The 18169-nt window shown below is 48.4% G+C and overlaps 1 protein-coding gene across 1 annotated transcript in view; it reads right to left on the bottom strand.

The window, feature by feature from the left end:
• Nucleotides 1-623: 623 nt before the first annotated feature.
• LOC110587352 (two pore calcium channel protein 1-like) overlaps nucleotides 624-18169 on the bottom strand; it is a 36462-nt gene continuing 18916 nt past the window's right edge. The window contains exons 10-19 of the mRNA XM_021697598.1: nucleotides 10859-11003; nucleotides 9246-9431; nucleotides 8163-8227; nucleotides 7267-7354; nucleotides 6631-6700; nucleotides 4193-4412; nucleotides 3974-4064; nucleotides 1968-2081; nucleotides 1620-1744; nucleotides 624-932 (exon numbers count right to left, since the gene is read on the bottom strand). Of these exons, the coding sequence (XP_021553273.1) occupies nucleotides 787-932; nucleotides 1620-1744; nucleotides 1968-2081; nucleotides 3974-4064; nucleotides 4193-4412; nucleotides 6631-6700; nucleotides 7267-7354; nucleotides 8163-8227; nucleotides 9246-9431; nucleotides 10859-11003 (1250 nt within the window). The 3' untranslated portion in view covers nucleotides 624-786. The remainder of the gene's footprint in view (nucleotides 933-1619; nucleotides 1745-1967; nucleotides 2082-3973; nucleotides 4065-4192; nucleotides 4413-6630; nucleotides 6701-7266; nucleotides 7355-8162; nucleotides 8228-9245; nucleotides 9432-10858; nucleotides 11004-18169) is intronic.

The raw sequence follows: 18169 nt of genomic DNA, 5'->3' as shown, positions 1-18169 counted from the left end.
CTCTCCCGCTCCCCCTGCTTGTGTTCCCTCTCTTGCTGTCTCTCTGTGGCAAATAAAATCTTTAAAAAAAAAAAAAAAGAATTGGTTATGATGGTGACTTTTATGTTATGAGTATTTTCCACAATTAAAAACTGTGTTAATAAAATGATTTTAATTTCCCAGAAGGAGCGTGTCACTGCATTGGGAGATTTCCAGCTGGGGAAAGTGACCTCAGAGAGAGACTTGCTCAAAATCTTGCTATCGGTGTCATTAATTAAAGAAGCTTTGAGAGCCTGCCCCAGAAAAAGAAGCAACTCTGACAGAATTTTCTTTTCACATTCATGTTTTTCTTCATTTTGAATAAACACCGCATCAAAGAGCTTCTATACTAGATATATTCCTTTACCATATTTAAATATTCAAAAGTCATTCACGTGACACTGTAGCATAGGGTTTAATAGAATAGCAAGATATCATATAAAAATAAATGAAAAGCTTTCATATCCCCACGGAAAGGACTTCTCACACGTACAGACGGACATGTGTAAGATAAGTGCTCCTCATAATCTCTTCATAGATTTGCCCCTCCTTACTGCTCTGATCAGACCCCAGAACCACCCCAGGCGGGGCACACAGAAGGAGCCTCTCCACGTCTCTCCACCGACCACTCCGGGCCCGTGCGGCCAAAGCACAGGCTGGTCAGGGCACAGAGACAACTCGGGCTGGGAAAACCACCTCCAGAAAGCATGCGCAAGACGTGATGGCAGCTTAGCCTGGTTTCCAGGTGTGGACCCTTCCAGGCCAGAATCACGCACTGTTTTCAAAATTGGGATTCTTGGGATATATGTCACCGGGCGAGAAGTTCAGAATCTCATCCAAGGAAGGGCCTTCATCCTCTGGAGCAATTTCGGACTCGAACATCTGCTGCAGCAGGGCGTCCACGGTCCTGTACTCTGAGAGGAAGGAAGGAGAAAGGCATGTGGAGCTCGTATGTGTTGGAGTTGGAGGGGAGCAGCCCGGGCAGAGCTCGGCTTTCTGGAAGGATGGCTCCTGAGTCAAAGACAATGCTCTAAGCATGGCTAGCCAAACAGCCTTTGAAAGAAAGGATGACAAAGTCAGAAAAGAATCACTCATCTCTGCTGGTGTGGACTCTACGGAGCTCCGCAACCATGCAAGGCCCTGGAGACCAAGGAGCAGGTCTTCCCTGAAGGATGGAGGAGGGTAACTTCTGGTAGGGGCGTCCTGCTCATGCTACTGCGCCTGCAATCTATGCTGTGCTCCTCATTCTGAGTTAAGTGCAGGCACCCCGGCCAAGGTCCAAAGTGACAGTCAGGTTGCTCTGGATTACTCAGCCCACCGCTGATGCATGGAGAATAAAGCCCTTAAAGACTAAGTTGTGAAGGGCCCCCATGCCCTGGGCACAGAGTGAGGCCCTGGGGATACCACAGGAGGCAAAAAGACAGGGCCCAGCACAAAGGGAGCTTCAAGTCTACAAGGAAGACAGACAGTGACCAAACTGTCACTCAACGACAAAATGGCATGCAGCCGGCATGGCAGGTCAGATTTGCATTCTGGAAACACCTCACCAGCTGCAGTGAGGAGCATGGATTGGAAGAATTTTGCATTGGGTTAAAACTTACTTTTTGATGCAATTCTGAAGTACAATCCTTTCAAGGACTTCCTTTTGTTGTCTCCATCATCCCCACTAAAGCCACTGTCCTTGGCGTCCATGTTATCAACGAGCTTCCCATCCTGCATTTCTTCTCTTCAAGGAAGAAGAGACATGAACAGGGTCAGGTCCCTCAGCTGAGTCCCTCACGCGTCCTCCCAGCCATGGCCCCGTGGCACCGTCCAGCCGCATCCAGGGCTCTCCTCTCGTCAGTGAGGGTCCCTGAGGACGGCACACAGGCCCATGCCGGACACCACAGGGCACTGAGGGAGTGAACATGGCCAGTGAGCGACGACACCAGAGGGAACCCACTACTCACTCTTGGATTCCCACTCCAAGCTCTTGAATCTTCTTCTCGATGGCAGTTTCAATTTCACTTTTTTCTAAGGAGTATGCCACAAAAAATGCCTCCAAGATGAACGCTATGAAAATACTGAGAAAGGGTGAGAGGTACAGGGTGTGAGCCGTGGTCCAGGCAACAGGGGATCCTCATTCCAAAGAGTGTCTGAGCCGAAACAAGAAGGCAAATAGTTGCAAAGACAACACAACGCGGAAGGGAGAAATGACAGATGCAACATCTCTCAAGGATTGGACACAACTTGCCATTCTTCTGGTATAACTTATTTAAAAAGTGAATATTGGGGCGCCTGGGTGGCTCAGTCGTTAAGCGTCTGCCTTCGGCTCAGGTCATGATCCCAGGGTCCTGGGATCGAGCCCCGCATCGGGCTCCCTGCTCCGCGGGAAGCCTGCTTCTCCCTCTCCCACTCCCCCTGCTTGTGTTCCCTCTCTCGCTGTGTCTCTCCCTCTCAAATAAATAAATAGAATCTTTTAAATAAATAAATAAATAAATAAATAAAAATAAACAGTGAATGTTAAAAAGAAAATATGGTTTCTTTCTAGGGGAAGCTTAAGCCAAATACTTGCTGGTAAACAGTCCTCCGTGAATATCTCAAGTTTCTGCACAGCCCAGGTGGTCTGAGCAAAGGCACTGGGGGCCAACTTAGGGATGTTTGTCTACGGAGACATCCCAAGATGGAAAGCTCAGCGATGCCTCCCCCCAGACACAGTCCAGGATAACAAAGATAAAGAGCTCACCTTGCCCTCCCTGGGGATCTGCTTACATTCCAGGTGAAACTAAAGTCCCTCTCTCTCTCCACAGGGGAGGACAGACAAGCCCCAGCAGCCCTCTATAAGATTAGTTTCCTTCTTTTGGGGTTCCCTCCTGCACTCCCACTCCAGCTGGTGCTCGCCACACTGCTCGGTGGGGACAAAGTTTCGGGAAACCGACCCAAGTAATAAACTGTCTTCGTCTCCGACCCAAGGTGCCGTGCTTTCTGTCCGTGCCTCTCTGGAGCATAGGCACACAGACTAACCTGCTGGCTGGCAGGTCGGGGAGACTCTCAGACCCTTCACCATTTCCGACGTAACAGCGCTGACGATGGAGCCCAGGGCTCCCACAACCCCCGCCTGCTTTTGAGAGGAGAGCGGCAGAAATACCCCTGCCCCTGATGGTCCCCGCGCTCTGGCAACCTCGGCAGGAGCCACCCAGAGAGGCGTTTCTCTCTTGTTCCCTCTACGCCTTCCACCCAGCCTGTGTAAGGACAAGCAGCCCGACGGGAGCTACGCATGGGCTTTCTTCCCCTCCCCTCCCCTCCCCTCCCTCGGCCAGGATTCTCGAGTCACTCCGGAGCCGAAGTCAGTACAACGGTGGCCGGTCACCGCGGGCCTGGTGTGACAAGGAAAGCACAGGTACTGGGCTGTCCCCCCAGAAATGGCAGGCCCCAGGCTGTGAGAGAGGTATGACAACTGGAAAACCTCTCTGGAAGACCATTCCAGCCTTCAAGGGGACTCAGGCTCAGGTCCCATGAGGAACCAAGGAGCTAGAATCAGAGACGCTGGAACAGAAGCGCTTCCGAGTGGTCGGATGTCACAGAGCCGCTCAGTGACTGAGGCCTCTCCTGGAAGAGGGGCCAGGACAGACCAGGGGCACAGTGCCGTCCTACCTGTACAAGGACAGGGACGGACCAGAGTGGGACAACTAGGGAACTGACTCTGGGGCTCTGAGAGGCCACCAGATGGCTGGATTTAGGCAGAGGGTGAATGGTGCGCTCAGGGATGCTCCCAAGGGATTCGGTCTGGGTGGGGAAGGGGAGGGAGACTGGCTGGGACCCCAGGGTCCTTCTGACCCAAGCAACTAACGAGACTACGAGACGTGTGTCCTATACAGATGTGCCCCGGCAGACATAAACACAAGTGCTAACAAAAGTCAGACCAAGGGAGAGGGGAGGAGACGTGGACTTGCCAACGGGGCGGGAGTCAACTCACTTGACGATGAGAATGACGACCACAACATGGAAGCTGAGGAAGTACAGCTTTGCTGCCTGGTGAGTCACGAGGGCAAAGCCGCCTGCGAGGAGTACGCAGCTAAGGAACCAAACCTTCGGGGAGCTCGGCAGCCGCCCTGGATGTTCCTGTGGGCGCCCCCACCCCCACCCCAGGGAGCAGGCAGCCCCCGGGACTCGGACGCCTGCGCAGAAAGGATATTATGCCACTGGTTAACCACCGTGAGCTCCATCAGCACGATGAGCGAGGAGGCCAGGTCATTGAAGTTATTCTTGCAGTACCTGTCTCGGGCAAACGCTGAGTCTTTCAAGGCTGGGTTCCCACACACCAGAGCATCGGGGGTGGTGAAATTTGGGTCGAAGAACCGGATTTTGCCGTGGAATGCCTCCATCCCGATGATGGCAAACACGTAGTAGACCACCTGTGATGGGCAGTCCTGGTCAGCAGGGGGCGCGCGGAGCTGCAGCATCACGGGGCCAGGAGCGTGCGGGAGACGCTGGAGGACTGTGGACATGGGTGACCCCGGCAGAAAGGGACGCTACTCTGATCCCGGGGTGGCTGCCCACCCCAACCCAGGCCCAAGCAGTGTCAGGGTGGGGAGGGGTGGACGCGGAGGGACAGAAGACACGGCGGCGGGACCACACCACGACCTCTCCCATGGGCTTACAGAGTGGAAAACAAAGCTGCTGGGCAAGTTAGTGGCTTAAGTACTCAATAAACAACGGTTGGTCCTCTAAAAAAAAATAATAAAGTTGTATCTTTACCCTGTTTTTTTTATAGGAAAATAAATTCCGAAAGTACCATAGGGTCAAATGTAAAAAACAAACCAGGAAGGAAAAAATTGAGTATGAAAAGGCCCCACTACACGTGACTATAAAAGATAAAAGATTATAAAATAATCTATAAAATAAAAGATTAGCAAATAGGACTATATAATTAATTTAAATTTTTATAGAGCCCCCCAAATATACAACAAAAATCCTTTATGCAGGGAAAAAAAAAAAAAACTCAAAAAACAAGTGACAGAGAAGGAAAAGTAATTCCACTGTAAAAAACTTACCAACAGCCTATTTCCTTAACTGTCAAAACACTCCTGCAAATCCTATTTAAAAACGAATAGAAGAATAGGCCAAGGGTATGAACACGCTGTTTACCGAAAAATAAGCGCGAGTGCCCAAAAGAGCCTGGAGAAGACACTCCGCCTCATGAAACACGACAGAAGTGCCCGTCAGAGCAGCATAGTGCAATTCTCTCCCCCCGACTGCGAGACAGGGCAATGATTCGGAAACCCCAGCTGCGGGGGTGGGGGGGCGGGGGGAGCAGAGAAACAGCCTGTGACACGCTGTCGTCTGGGATACACGGGGAGCGTGCGTTCGGAAGGCCACGTGCCACCATCCACCCGAGGTCTGAACCATCTCCCCTCTGACCTTGCAGCGCCATGCCCAGGGATGTATCTGGCGGGAACGGAAGCACTAAGATGCAGGTACAAGAACAGCCCTCCCCACATCACTTGTAATGGCCAAAAGGTGACAGCACCCAGTGGTCTGTCAGTCGAGAGGCTGGTCGGATGTGTTCTGGAGTCTTCCCTCCTTTTATTTTTATTTTTTATTTTATTTTTTTAAAGATTTTATTTATTTATTTGTCCGAGAGAGAAGGCATAAGGAGGGGCGGCAAGCAGAGGCAGAGGGAGAAGCAGGCTTCCCGTGGAGCAGGGAGCCCGATGCGGGGCTCAATCCCAGGACCCTGGGATCATGACCTGAGCCGAAGGCAGACGCTTAACTGACTGAGCCACCCAGGCGCCCCCATAGGACAATTTTAATCACAGCAGAGCCGACACGATACGTGTGTCCTCCAGGACATATGACAAAGATATCAGGTGGAAGAAAGTTATGCAACATTTTGTGTGGATTCTTCCATCTGACTAAACAATAAACCAGACACATACGGGCATGTCTGGGATATACTTGTTGTGTACATAGAGCTATTTAGGAAGAGTAACAAGAAACTTTTAGCAATGGTTGTCTCTGGGAAAGATGCATGTGGGGAATGGAAAGGGGTGACCTGAAGTCAGCCTTTCATTCTTCGGTAAAATGGGATTTCTTACCATGATAACAGAAAAGCGAAGCGAGGGCCCTGTGGCAGAGCGACCACGTATCTGAGCCCCTCATTCACAGCGTGGGGCCTCTCCTGAGCGGGAGGCGCCAGCCCTTCGCAGCCCTGGGTGGCTGTGTTCTCACCCTGGCGATGTGAGGAGCAGGTGGGCTTTAGCCACAAGCAGAACAAAGAAGGACCTGAGGCCTCACAGCCATGAGCCAGAAGGAGCCTACACCCCCTGAGAAGCATCTGCTAGCCAGGCAGGCAGACCCACCTAGACCGTGGGTGACAAAGAAACCACAACTGAATTAAGCCACTGAAGTTGTGGTGTCTATCACAGTGACCGGTGAGCCTTAACTGCTATATGCCCAGTGTTTCCAGACCTTGGAAATTTCTAAAAAGGACGACAAGAAGCCAGTGAGTCTCATTTACTTAATCTCCCTTTCTTTTCCTCACTTCAAATAAGGCTTATGGAGAGCTGCCAAGAATGAACATCTTCTTACCACTTATTCACGTAGAACTAGCCACAAGAACAAGCCACTTACCAAGACGAGTCCACCGAACGTCAGTATCGTGGGACCGATGTTAATTAAGGTGGTCACGATAAGCCGGAATCTAAGATGAAACAAAGTTTCTAGCACAAGACGGCAGAAGGGAAGCCATGAGCTAAAACTGACACCACACCAGCAGGTTTGGTTTCATATCCCTTCCCCCGGGGCCTGGACCTGTTCTTTACACACCGTCAGGAATTTGCCCTTTTAGCTGTGCACCCCTGGGGAGTCACTCAACCTCTCTGAGCTTCACTGTCATCACCGGTGAACAAAGGATAATAAAGGCCCCTATATCAAGGGTGGCAGGAGGAATTTCACAGGACAACGGTTGGCACACTAGGGAGCATCCGTGGCCCCCACGGCCACCGCTATGCGGCCACGCACAGCATGCACGGTGAGGGAAGGGGTCACGGGCACTAAAGCGATGGACAGAACCCCTGCCCTCGGGGAGCTGCCATCTGAGTGCTCTTCCCTCCCCACCCCACCCCCCGACCCGGAGAGAGCGCCAGGTCCTCCATGCGAGGTACATTTGGGGCTCCCAATGGGATGTGTTGACCGATCTGAGGCAGGAGTGGTTTCTGGCAGGTTCCAGCGGGGGAACCACCCGAGGGCACGTCACTCGCTCTTTACCTCTGAATGCTGACAATGATCCGTAAGAGCCGGAGGATCCTCAATATCAAGACGATATCCAGTATCTGCTGACTGTTGTATTTTCTTGCTACAAAGAAAAAGCACAATCATTTAACATTCCGTTTTGTGAGTGCCTCTGGCTTGTCCCTTCTATTCAGTGAGGTCTGAGGCTCTGTGGGCTCAGGGCGAGATGCAGCTTCACTTCCAGAGCCCGACAGTAGCTCCAGGCAGTGAGGAGGTAAGTGCTGCCTTGAACGGCTCACCCCCCAGCAAAGCCGAGCCACCCCAGGCCTTCCCTCCCAGCCCTGAGCTAGAGAATCCTGAGAGTCGGTGTAGACTTCAGGCCGTCTTTAATGACTGTGGATCAGGTTCTACAGAACACATTTCTACAAGCCCTTCCTTCCCCAACATTCCTTTCCTAGAGGCCTGTTAAGAAGCTGCACTACGTCTAAACAACGCCCCCTGCTGTCCACAGGAAGGAGTGTGCGTGGTGGTGGTGGGAGGCGCGGGTGCAGCCAGGAGAGGCCGACACAAGAGGGCAGTGGACCAGGGACAATGCAAACCAACTGCAGCTGGACCTCCGGGGGGCGGGCAAGACGGGCAGGGGGTCAAAGGCATGGAGGTTAAGCCATGAGACTGAGGGCAGTTTTGGAGAGGAGATGACCAGGTCAGTGTCTGGTGTGACGGATGCGTACAAATGCAATCTCTAATATACAGCTAAACACAAACAAAGCTACCAGCCCTTTCCACGACATGGAACACTTCTACTAATTCTCTTGTGTCTCCATTGCCCCATCCCAAACGCCTTCCTGGTGCACAAGTTCAACAAAGACTACACATACACATTGAATGCATGATCCCAGGAGGTGGCGAAGCTGAGAGCCCATGGCACTGACCTGACTGAATGGTGGTGTTGGCCACGGTGGCCACCAGGGCCGCCATGATGATCAGCGTGTCAAACCTAACAGAGCAGAAGCAAAGTTGGTAAAGGATACAACTGATCCTGAAAAAACTTCGAATCCAGTATCTTATGCAAAGCAATGAACCAACCATGAAACTGATTTCTGTAACTTTTAGAACAACGGAGACGAAGCAAGAAACACTACGTTTGAATGATCCAGTGATCATTCCCTGGCTGCTCCAGTGAACCACCCAAGGGAATCTGTAGCAATCAGCCAGTTCTTATCACTTTGTCTTCCAAAATAACTGTATCCTTGCAAGAGTACTTTGGCACATTTTTCAGAATATACAGTATAATCTCTCTTGGCATTAATTTCACTAAGTCCATTGTAACTTTTTAATTAAAGGGGGTAATATCCATCATAGCGTTACTTTTCTTTCTGACAACAGTGCCAAAGCACTGGACAAGACTAGCTAGTTCCCCTTTGGCCACATGCGCATCCTAGGGAGTTTCCTGGCACTGAGAGCAGCGATCACAGAGATCCAACCCTGGCAAGCTGTGCACTACGTAAGACAGGTGTGTGTGTGCCCTGTCTTTGCGTCCGGCACTGAGGTGGTCGGTCTGCAGCACGGGGGTGATGGTTCGAGACCAGGAGGTACCTAGCCTGGAGAAGAAAGAAGCCACAGGTGACACATCCGTGTAGGAAAGAGCTTGTTAACGATCTCATCATCCAAGCATACACATTCCAAGTTCTCTGATAAAAAGACTAGGGAGTGGGCCGAGGGAGCTATGGAAGGGCCTCATTGGGTATGATATTCCAAGATCCTTTCCAAACCCAGGATGCCACGATCTGTGATTCTAATTTTAGCTAGAGTCAGTTCAAACTGACATCATAAAATAACAGCTTCATCGGACCCATATTTTCCCACACCCCCAAGATTTCATGATAAGATGCCCCAAAACCAGGCAGCTGGAGCTTGGGAAAACTCCAAGGAGATTCCCCAAACTGACAGAAACCTCCCCCCCCACTTTGCCCACGGCCTCTGCCCCACCCCCTCCCCAGGACACACATGCTCACCAGTTCCAGAACTGTTTCTTGCCAAAATAGGCTCTGGGCTCGTATGTGTACAGTTTCAGGAGAATTTCAATAATATAGAGAGAAAGGAAAAGCCACTCTGCATAGGAAATGAAGGGGTTTTTCTCATCCAGAGCGATGAATATGGCATTTATTAGAATGATGACATCATAAACCCAGACAAAAATCCTGCCGTGAGGGAAAAAGGAAGAGATCCTGTCATCCCACGTTTTAGTGAAAGGAGCACATTCAGAGCCTTTTAGGGGGTACTCTGTTCCCGAAGATGTGATGACTATGAGATGCTTCCCAACCCCCATCCCGCCAACATGCACACATGCACACTCGTGACTCAAGTAAGTAAACGTTCCAGCATGACCAGGGTCCTGAAATTCACCTGCCTCCCCCTGATACTGGCTCAGTCCTTTCGGCCAAGGAGAAAACGAAGACTCAGCGACCAGGGGGTGGGGGTGGGGAATAGAGGCATGGTTTTCCCAGGTCCCCCTCTGGGGGCACAGTACCTGGATCAGATGAAAGCTTAGGCAGAAATGGGGCAAGGAGAAGGTTTAGGGCTTAGCATGGGATCATGACATCTCTAGGACTTGTCCCTAGAAAATTAACATCCTTAACTAAGAAAGCTTCTGAAAACCTCTTCACCCCTAATGCACACAAGCCTTCCAGGGGACTGACATGTCCATCTTCCTCACCGAGTCTGGGGTGGACTGTATCAGAGCTGGGCTCTGAGGCAACTTTGCAATTACAGAGCAGGCTGCTCTGCTCAGGTACCTGTCCCCTGTGCTCCAGAGAACCCTGGCTGAACTCTGGGCCTGGCCTCGGGAAGACAGGAGGGGCTCCTACCCCACTGTTCTCTGTGAGGCTGTAGACTAGGACCCTGGATGCCCCGTGCAGACACACAAACTCCAGCACATGAAACACATCAATAATTCAAGGCTAGGATTAATGGGAAGAAGCCTCTACATAAAAGGCTTTGATAAATACCAAATATGGGCAGCTAATACGGTGTGCCCACATCACAGGCTGAGCCACTTTCCGGGACTTCTGAACTATTCTCTTCTATGAAACACTAAATTCAAGGACAGCAAGAGGATGAGCCACTAATGACGGGGGCACTCCAGGCCACACATATGAAACCTAAGATCTCCAACCAGAATAAATGATTCTTTCTGGAGTCCACTTACTTGAGAATAAGAGAATTAATTGGCCTTCTCAACAACCATTCTGATAACTCAAATTCATGAGTTTACCACAGACTTCACAAAGTCAGAGTGCCGTATGTGAAACCAACTTCCTAATGACTTAGATGGGGCTGGAACCTTCTGATTTCAGAGAGCAGTCAGCAGAGAGCACATCCAGTCTGTGGCCCTTGAGCATCTTAGGATATAGGGCAGAAGGAAGCATAATCGAGAAGCCTGTCCGTTTGGTTAAGGTCACACATAGCACGTCCAGAAACCTTTTACAAGCCTCCCTATGAAACCAAAAGCAGCAAGCAAGGGGCTGATTTATAACTTCAGTAATGAAATATATTCAGTCCAGACAGCATTTGCAAACTCCTCTATTTTTAAAGCAACTTGAGAAAAAACTGGCCCCATCTCACTTGCCTGTGCCGAACCATCCTCTGGACCAAGAGGCTTGCAGACGACTGGTATACCCGGGGCATCCACTCCTCCAGCGGGTGTCTCTTGATGTTGATGGTGACCACCTGAATGTTGAGGAGGTCAGCCAAGCGTAGAAAGTTCATTTTGTCTGCAATGTAAAAAAAAATTGATCCCAAATACATGGCCACTGTGACACTAAGGTTCAAAGGGTGATGCCAAGTCAGCGCAGACTCTTGTTTCTGCATTTCCTAGGTGAAGATCTGAAGCTTCAAAGGGTGAAGGCCCAAGGTCAAGGAGCCAGAAAGTGGCAGAGCCCCCCACCTGTCCTCACTAGACCTGCAGCCGACCCAAGGCGGCCAACCCTAGCATGTGATTTGGCTAGTTCACAGAGGTCACTCCCTCACCCCCTGCCTTCCACCCACCTTCCTCCTCACATGGGCCATCCCTGCTTTCAGTGTCTGCCTGACTTACCTTTCCAGCCTCAACTCCACCTCTCCTTCCTCTCCACCAAGCCTCCAAGGTAGGTGTAATCCACACCCTTCCCCTCAATCCCCTCTCCTCTTCTCTGCCCACCCTCCCTCCCCACCCCTTCTCAGAGATTCACTCAAACCCACAGTTTCCACAGCAAGTTGGCCACCAGCCAGGCCAAAGTTCACTGGGCGCTTTCTTGACCAGCCTGGCCCCATGTGACTACTGAGCTGGTGTTCTCCAGACCCACCGAATGCCCAGGGTCACTACCCCACACACCTCTCCCCAACCAGACAGGTCGGATGCTGTCCATGAGTCCACTTCCTCCTCTGTACAACTTAAAGAATTTCACCTCAAGGGATGAAATCAGAATGTGTAAAGAATATTGCTGCTTCCTAGAAAGTTCTTCTTACAACTTCTCTCCCAAGTTTCCTTGAAAACTAAGTTGAAGTTTAGAAACTTTAAATAAGTTTGGAAAATTTAAAGAAAGCTGTTGAAAGAAATCATGGGGATGCCTAGGTGGCTCAGTCAGTTAAGCATCTGCCTTCAGCTCGGGTCATGATCTCAGGGTCCTGGGATCGAGCCCCGCATCGGGCTCCCTGCTCGCAGGGAGCCTGCTTCTCCCTCTGCCTGCAGCACCCTCTGCTTGTGCTCTCTCTCTCTCTCAAATAAATAAATAAAATCTTAGAAAGAAAGAAAGAAACGAAAAGAAACAAAGAAAATGAAAAGAAAGAAAGAAAGAAAGAAAGAAAGAAAGAAAGAAAGAAAGAAAGAAAGAAAGAAAGAAAGAAAGAAAAAGAGAAAGAAAGAAAAGAAAGAAACCGCCGGTACAAATCGGGTCTAGCTGAGACAATGGGCAAAGGTTGGGTTGGGCATTTTTACATCCTGGAAGGCTTCCCATTCAGAGGGCCTGGCGGATATCCACGGCTCCATTCCAGTTTTCCGGAGCAAACAATGAATGATGGCTCTACAGCTTCCACCACAACGTGGACTCTTCGAGAAAGATGATGCAGAACGGCCATCGACAGATGCCCAGGCAAAGAACAAGCCTCAGCCCTGGCAGAAGTGTGGCCTCATCCGAGGGAGGAGCCTGAATCAGACACAGCCTTGGGTGATGTCACACACTCAAGTTACTATTTTCCCTAACAGTTGTAACGGTCCTAAAAACATGAAAGAACATGAGTCCATCAAGTTAGATGAAAAAAACACACATAGGTATCTTAGAACATCCAAGTTCCTGGGTCTTTGGAGTTAAAAGGAAAATAAACATACATGTCTTAACAGCCAAAGGCATGTAACACCCACTCAGGTGCAAGTGCAGCCTTGGAGAATTAGGGGACAGGGGAACTGGGATCCAGGGGCCTGGGCTGCACGAACTCCACCATCAGCGGTTAGGGAGACGATGACATGACAAGCATGGGTAGGATTTGGGTGACCTACTGACAGGAATCCAGCCAAAACTTCACTCATTAAACATCCTAAACCAAAAGGGCATCTATTAGTCTCACTGGGTTCATATCTTTTCATCCAGAAGATTCAATAGAACAAGAAAAAACAAAGAGAATCAAAAACACAGTAATTCTGTGTTAAGAAGGAACTTTTACCCATCTGATATTCTATGTTGAAGATCAGAGGTCAGCTAACTTTTTCTATAAAGGGCCAGATAGTAAATATGTTAGGCTTTGTAGGCCATATGACCTCAATTTTAACTACTCAGTTCTGCTGGTATAGCGTGAAAGCAGCCACAAATAATACATGAATGAGCATGGCTGTGTTCCAGTAAAACTTTATTCCATAGGCCATGTTTAGCCTGTGGACCATAACCTGCCAACCCTGGTTGTAGATACATTACTTTCTTCATATTCTCTTTGTTAATTGTTCTATTCAGCCCTTTTCTTCCCATACTGGTAAGTTTGTGTTTCTCAGTTTAACACTGGATTAAGTTTTAACACTTTGGGTACTAACAGAATTCCAGTGTTTAGCCTTGGAAACCACAAATGCTCATAACTGCTGATCAAAGGGAAAGGTGAGAATATTCACAGAAGGATTGCCATCCCTTCCCTGTCCAGAGTGGAGGTCGCCATGAAGCATGTAATTCTGCTCAACTTTCTGTTATTAAAACTGTCTTTGAAACTGTTAGTTGAACAAAGGAGTCTTTTGGACACCCAGACATTAGAAATTACTGCTATCTCCCATAAAATATAACCTATGGTCCCCAGTCCAATTTCATTGGCTGTCTTGCATAAAGATGTGGTTTCCCTGGTAACAGTTTTTTAAATCAACAGTGCTATCTGGCAAAAAGTAAAATACTGGGAAGTCTATTGAGCCATAAGCTCACTGACACTTTTCAAATTATTTTCTTCTTCTTTTTTTTTTAATATCTTATTTATTTATTTGACAGAGAGACACAGCGAGAGAGGGAACACAAGCAGGGGGAGTGGGAGAGGGAGAAGCAGGCTTCCCGCCGAGCAGGGAGCCCGATGTGGGACTCGATCCCAGGACCCTGGGATCACGACCTGAGCTGAAGGCAGACGCTTAACAACTGAGCCACCCAGGCGCCCCTAAAATGATTTTCTTCTTCTTCTTTTTTTTTTTTTAAAGATTTTATTTATTTGACAGAGAGAGATACAGCGAGAGAGGGAACACAAGCAGGGGGAGCGGGAGAGGGAGAAGCAGGCTTCCCGCGGAGCAGGGAGCCCGATGCGGGGCCCGATCCCAGGACCCTGGGATCATGACCTGAGTTGAAGGCAGATGCTTAACACCTGGGCCACCCAGGCACCCCAAAATGATTTTCTTCTTGATGCATGTGCCTTCCAGATAAAACCCTGAATTAACAAATTGGTTTATAAAGTCTGACCCCCACACGTATAAAATATATAAAACAACAAACTATTAATTTAAACAGTATTTCTATAATTTCTTAAGAAAATCAGATGGGAACCAGGAAATTTTAGCTTTATTTAATGTTCTTAGTGTCTATACCTAGTTAAAAAATTTTTTTACAAAGATGTGCAAATTAATAATAGGCCAACAATTAATAGTTGCAGAACGCCATTGGGGGAAAAATAACATTCATTAATTTCTTTGGTAAAAGAGATACATTTTAAAGATCTGGTTTAGGGGCGCCTGGGTGGCTCAGTTGGTTAAGCGACTGCCTTCGGCTCAGGTCATGATCCTGGAGGCCCGGGATCGGGTCCCGCATCGGGCTCCCTGCTCGGCGGGGAGTCTGCTTCTCCCTCTGACCCTCCTCCCTCTCATGCTCTCTGTCTCTCATTCTCTCTCTCTCAAATAATAAATAAATAAATAAATAAATAAATAATAAAGATCTCGTTTAAAAGTTTAAATCTTGGGTGCCTGGGTGGCTCAGTTGGTTAAGCGTCTGCCTTCGGCTCCGGTCATGATCCCAGGATCCTGGGATCGAAACCCACATTGGGCTCTCTGCTTGGCAGTGAATCTGCTTCTCCCTCTGCCTTTCCCCTTGGCTTGTGCTCTCTCTCTTGTGCTCGCTCTCTCTCAAATAAATAAAATCTTAAAAAATAAATAAATAAATAAAAGTTTAAATCTAAAAACTTCTGACTGAAGATTAAAATGTCTTAAAATTACTTCATTAATCAAATTAAAATAATTTAAAATTTTAATCCAAATTGATTTAATGCTCCCAATAAAGAAAAACTAGTAAATTACGTTGTTTTGTGATTTAGGGTTTAAAATGTGGCTTCATGTCTTTCTCCTGATTTTATCCAATGTAAATACAAAATGCAAATATGTTATTTTAGTTCATGTACGATTTCTTTTCTCCAAAGACGCTAACGTGGCTGGAACTTCTCACACTCCTCTTCCTTATCTTTCGGGTCAAATGGGTGTCATGATGTCAGCTAACGTTTAGGCATCCATAAACCTAAACGTCAGCTAGAACCATAGGGCATGATTTAAACTGTGATTTAAAAAGCTGGGTCTTCAGGGGTGCCTGGGTGGCTCAGATGGTTAAGCGTCTGCCTTCGGCTTAGGTCATGATCCCAGCGTCCTGGGATCGAGCCCCGCATCGGGCTCCCTGCTCCGCAGGAAGCCTGCTTCTCCCTCCTCCACTCCCCCTGCTTGTGTTCCCTCTCTCGCTGTGTCTCTCTCTGTCATATAATAAATAAATAAATAAATAAAAAGGTGGGTCTTCATCAGTCAGCTTGTGTAAATCTCACACAACATTATAAATCACAAGGCCTGGGTGCCTGGGTGGCTCAGTCGGTTAAGCATCTGCCTTCAGCACAGGTCATGATCCCAGGGTCCTGGGATCAAGTTCCACAGTGGGCTCCCTGCTTGGCGGGGAGTCTGCTTCTCCCTCTGCCCCTCCCCCTTGCTTGTGTTCTCTCTCTCTCTCATACTCTCTCTCATTCTCTCTCTTTCTCTCTCTCTCTCTCAAATAAATAAATAAAATCTTTAAAAAATAATAAAAATAAATAAATCACAAGGCCCTGTAGAGTTGCCTGCGTCAACTCTGTGGACACCACATGCAGAATTTTCTACTTCTCTGACAAATCCTTAGTGTCAGCAATGGATCAACTACCTATGATTTCTCAAACGTATTTTCTAAAATTACTAATTGAGTTGGGGGCATTGGACTAATGAATGTTGAGGTAAATAGTCAACAATCTGGATTTACCTAAGACTTCCAAAGAAGTCTTAAGGTGAGTTATGAACCCTAAGGATTCATAACATTCATAACATTAAAATGTTATGTTCCTATGTCTAAGTAGATTTTTTCTTCAGGGCCCCCAAATTAAAATACTATACAATAATTGTCTTCATCATGCTATAGAAACTAGAGTTTTCAAGCTTTAAATCACACTGGCATGTAAGCATAGGCATTGGCATGACTATTTGTGTGTGTGTCTCTAACAAAGCACATTAACGTTGATAGATGAAATCCGGAACAGGCCCCTCAGGCTCTTCGCGTGAGGTACAGAAGGCTGGTCATTGCCATCTCTGTCTTCGGCCCAGGGAGCTGGATTTGCAGCGCTTGCCCAAGGAAATGCTCTTATTACTCACAAGACTGCAACACTTGCACTGACTTTCATTATCTCTTGGATGACTGTGGGCCATTATAAAGACATGAGGCCTCTCACTTCTGGAGGAGTTCTAGCGTCAACTGGTCTGCACGTTCCTCTTGCCATGGCTATTCTTGGCCAGCGTGAAAACATTCTATAGCACAATGGGTTTGGGCCATGCCTCATTCTCAGGTTCCTCTGCTCCCTTTTGTTGCTGACTGGCCTCTTTACGTAACTCTTACAGACCTCGCCCTGTGCAAGATCACAACCCACATTCGGAAAAGAACCTCTGCAGATGGGCAGGTGGTGGTGGTTGGTGGTGTTTGGTACCGGATCTGCATTGGCACTCTCCAGAAAGGTATGTGGTGGCCTCAAAGAACCCCTCCTTCCTCTTGCTCATGTAATTCATGGAGTGATACATCCAAATGAGTAGGGGTGCCAGGAGAACTTGGATGTGTCTGGTATGCTCCATATTTATCCTGCACAGCTGAACAACATCGTTTAAGAGCTATCCTACTTACAGCCTAGAACATGCAAGAAGCTGACAAGACAAAGAAAAGCAATTCATCCTCCCACTTGGGAAATGACCATCAATAGTTAGACTGACCTCATCAACAAAGAGACGTTCATATGAGTATGTCCTGGGGACCATGTGTATCTTTTCTGGATGAGCAGGAGACACCCAAGTATATGGGTCTCCCCATGCCTGACAGACAAAGACAAAGACTCCTAAAAGCCTCCATCCCTAGGTCTGGAATATCTCACCTTTTACTACCAACCCACGAATTCACTTCACAGAAGGAATTGCAAAGAAAGCTCATAACACCCTAAGGATTCATCAACATCTTCAGAGTCCCAATCATCTAGAAGCAGCAGAGGTACTAAATCATCAAAGGAGAATTCTCAAAAACAGAGGGGCTGAAGGCTGGGAATACCTGGGCTAGGGTGACCAGCCACACTACCCCGGTCCTTGGGGTGGGATATCCAAGGGGACCCAAGTCCCGACCCTCTCCTCTAAGGACTAGAGCAGTGGTCCTCAAACAGTGGTCCCTGGGCCACTGCTGGGCCTGTCCTTGTGTTCCCCACCTCCATGGGATAAGTGCTGAATATAGAAACTTGTAGAACAACTTGTAGAACAGTGGATCATGTCCACTGACTCCAACAATGAAAAAAATGGCACTTGGATATTAACACGTTTTCATTTCATTTTTCCAAGCATTGATTTTTGCTGTACTTTACCAAAGTGTCAATCCATGACAGGTCAGACATTAAAGCAGCTTCACTAAACACAGCTTAGGAAGCACTGTGCTCAGGGGTTGCCCCGGGCACCAGCTGCCCTTCTCCACCATCTGCAAAACCCTAACCCCGACATGCTGAATCGCACTGGCAACCCCCGCCAGTCCCTAATGGGGGGGCACCAAGGCAATCGTTCAGGCTCTGAGAAGCCCAGCTCCTGAGCAGACCCTCAGAGCCACAACATTGAGCAGGGTGGCTGAGGAGACTTGCTCGGGGCTCACCAGAAGGCGCATGTCAGATCCTGCTAATTCAAGAGGAGAAAGGCCTTCTTCCATCCTGGATCCCAAACTCTCGCTGGAAGACATGAGCACCACCCATTTAGCAGTGTCTTACTGTACATTTCTCTTTGTTCTCTTTCTTCATGTAAGTTCCAGAGACTCACTGTTATCTGCTTCTCCCACCTGCATGGAGTCCTCATAAGGCCTACAGCTCTGTGGGACTGTGGGACTAGTTTAAGAGTCCTTGTCTCAGGTAAATTTATATCCAGTCGAAGCTACCCCTCCATTTTGGT

The sequence above is a fragment of the Neomonachus schauinslandi genome, chromosome 10 (genome assembly GCF_002201575.2).
Source record: "Neomonachus schauinslandi chromosome 10, ASM220157v2, whole genome shotgun sequence".
Lineage (NCBI taxonomy): Eukaryota > Metazoa > Chordata > Mammalia > Carnivora > Phocidae > Neomonachus > Neomonachus schauinslandi.
This window is presented reverse-complemented; position numbering and strand designations above follow the sequence as displayed.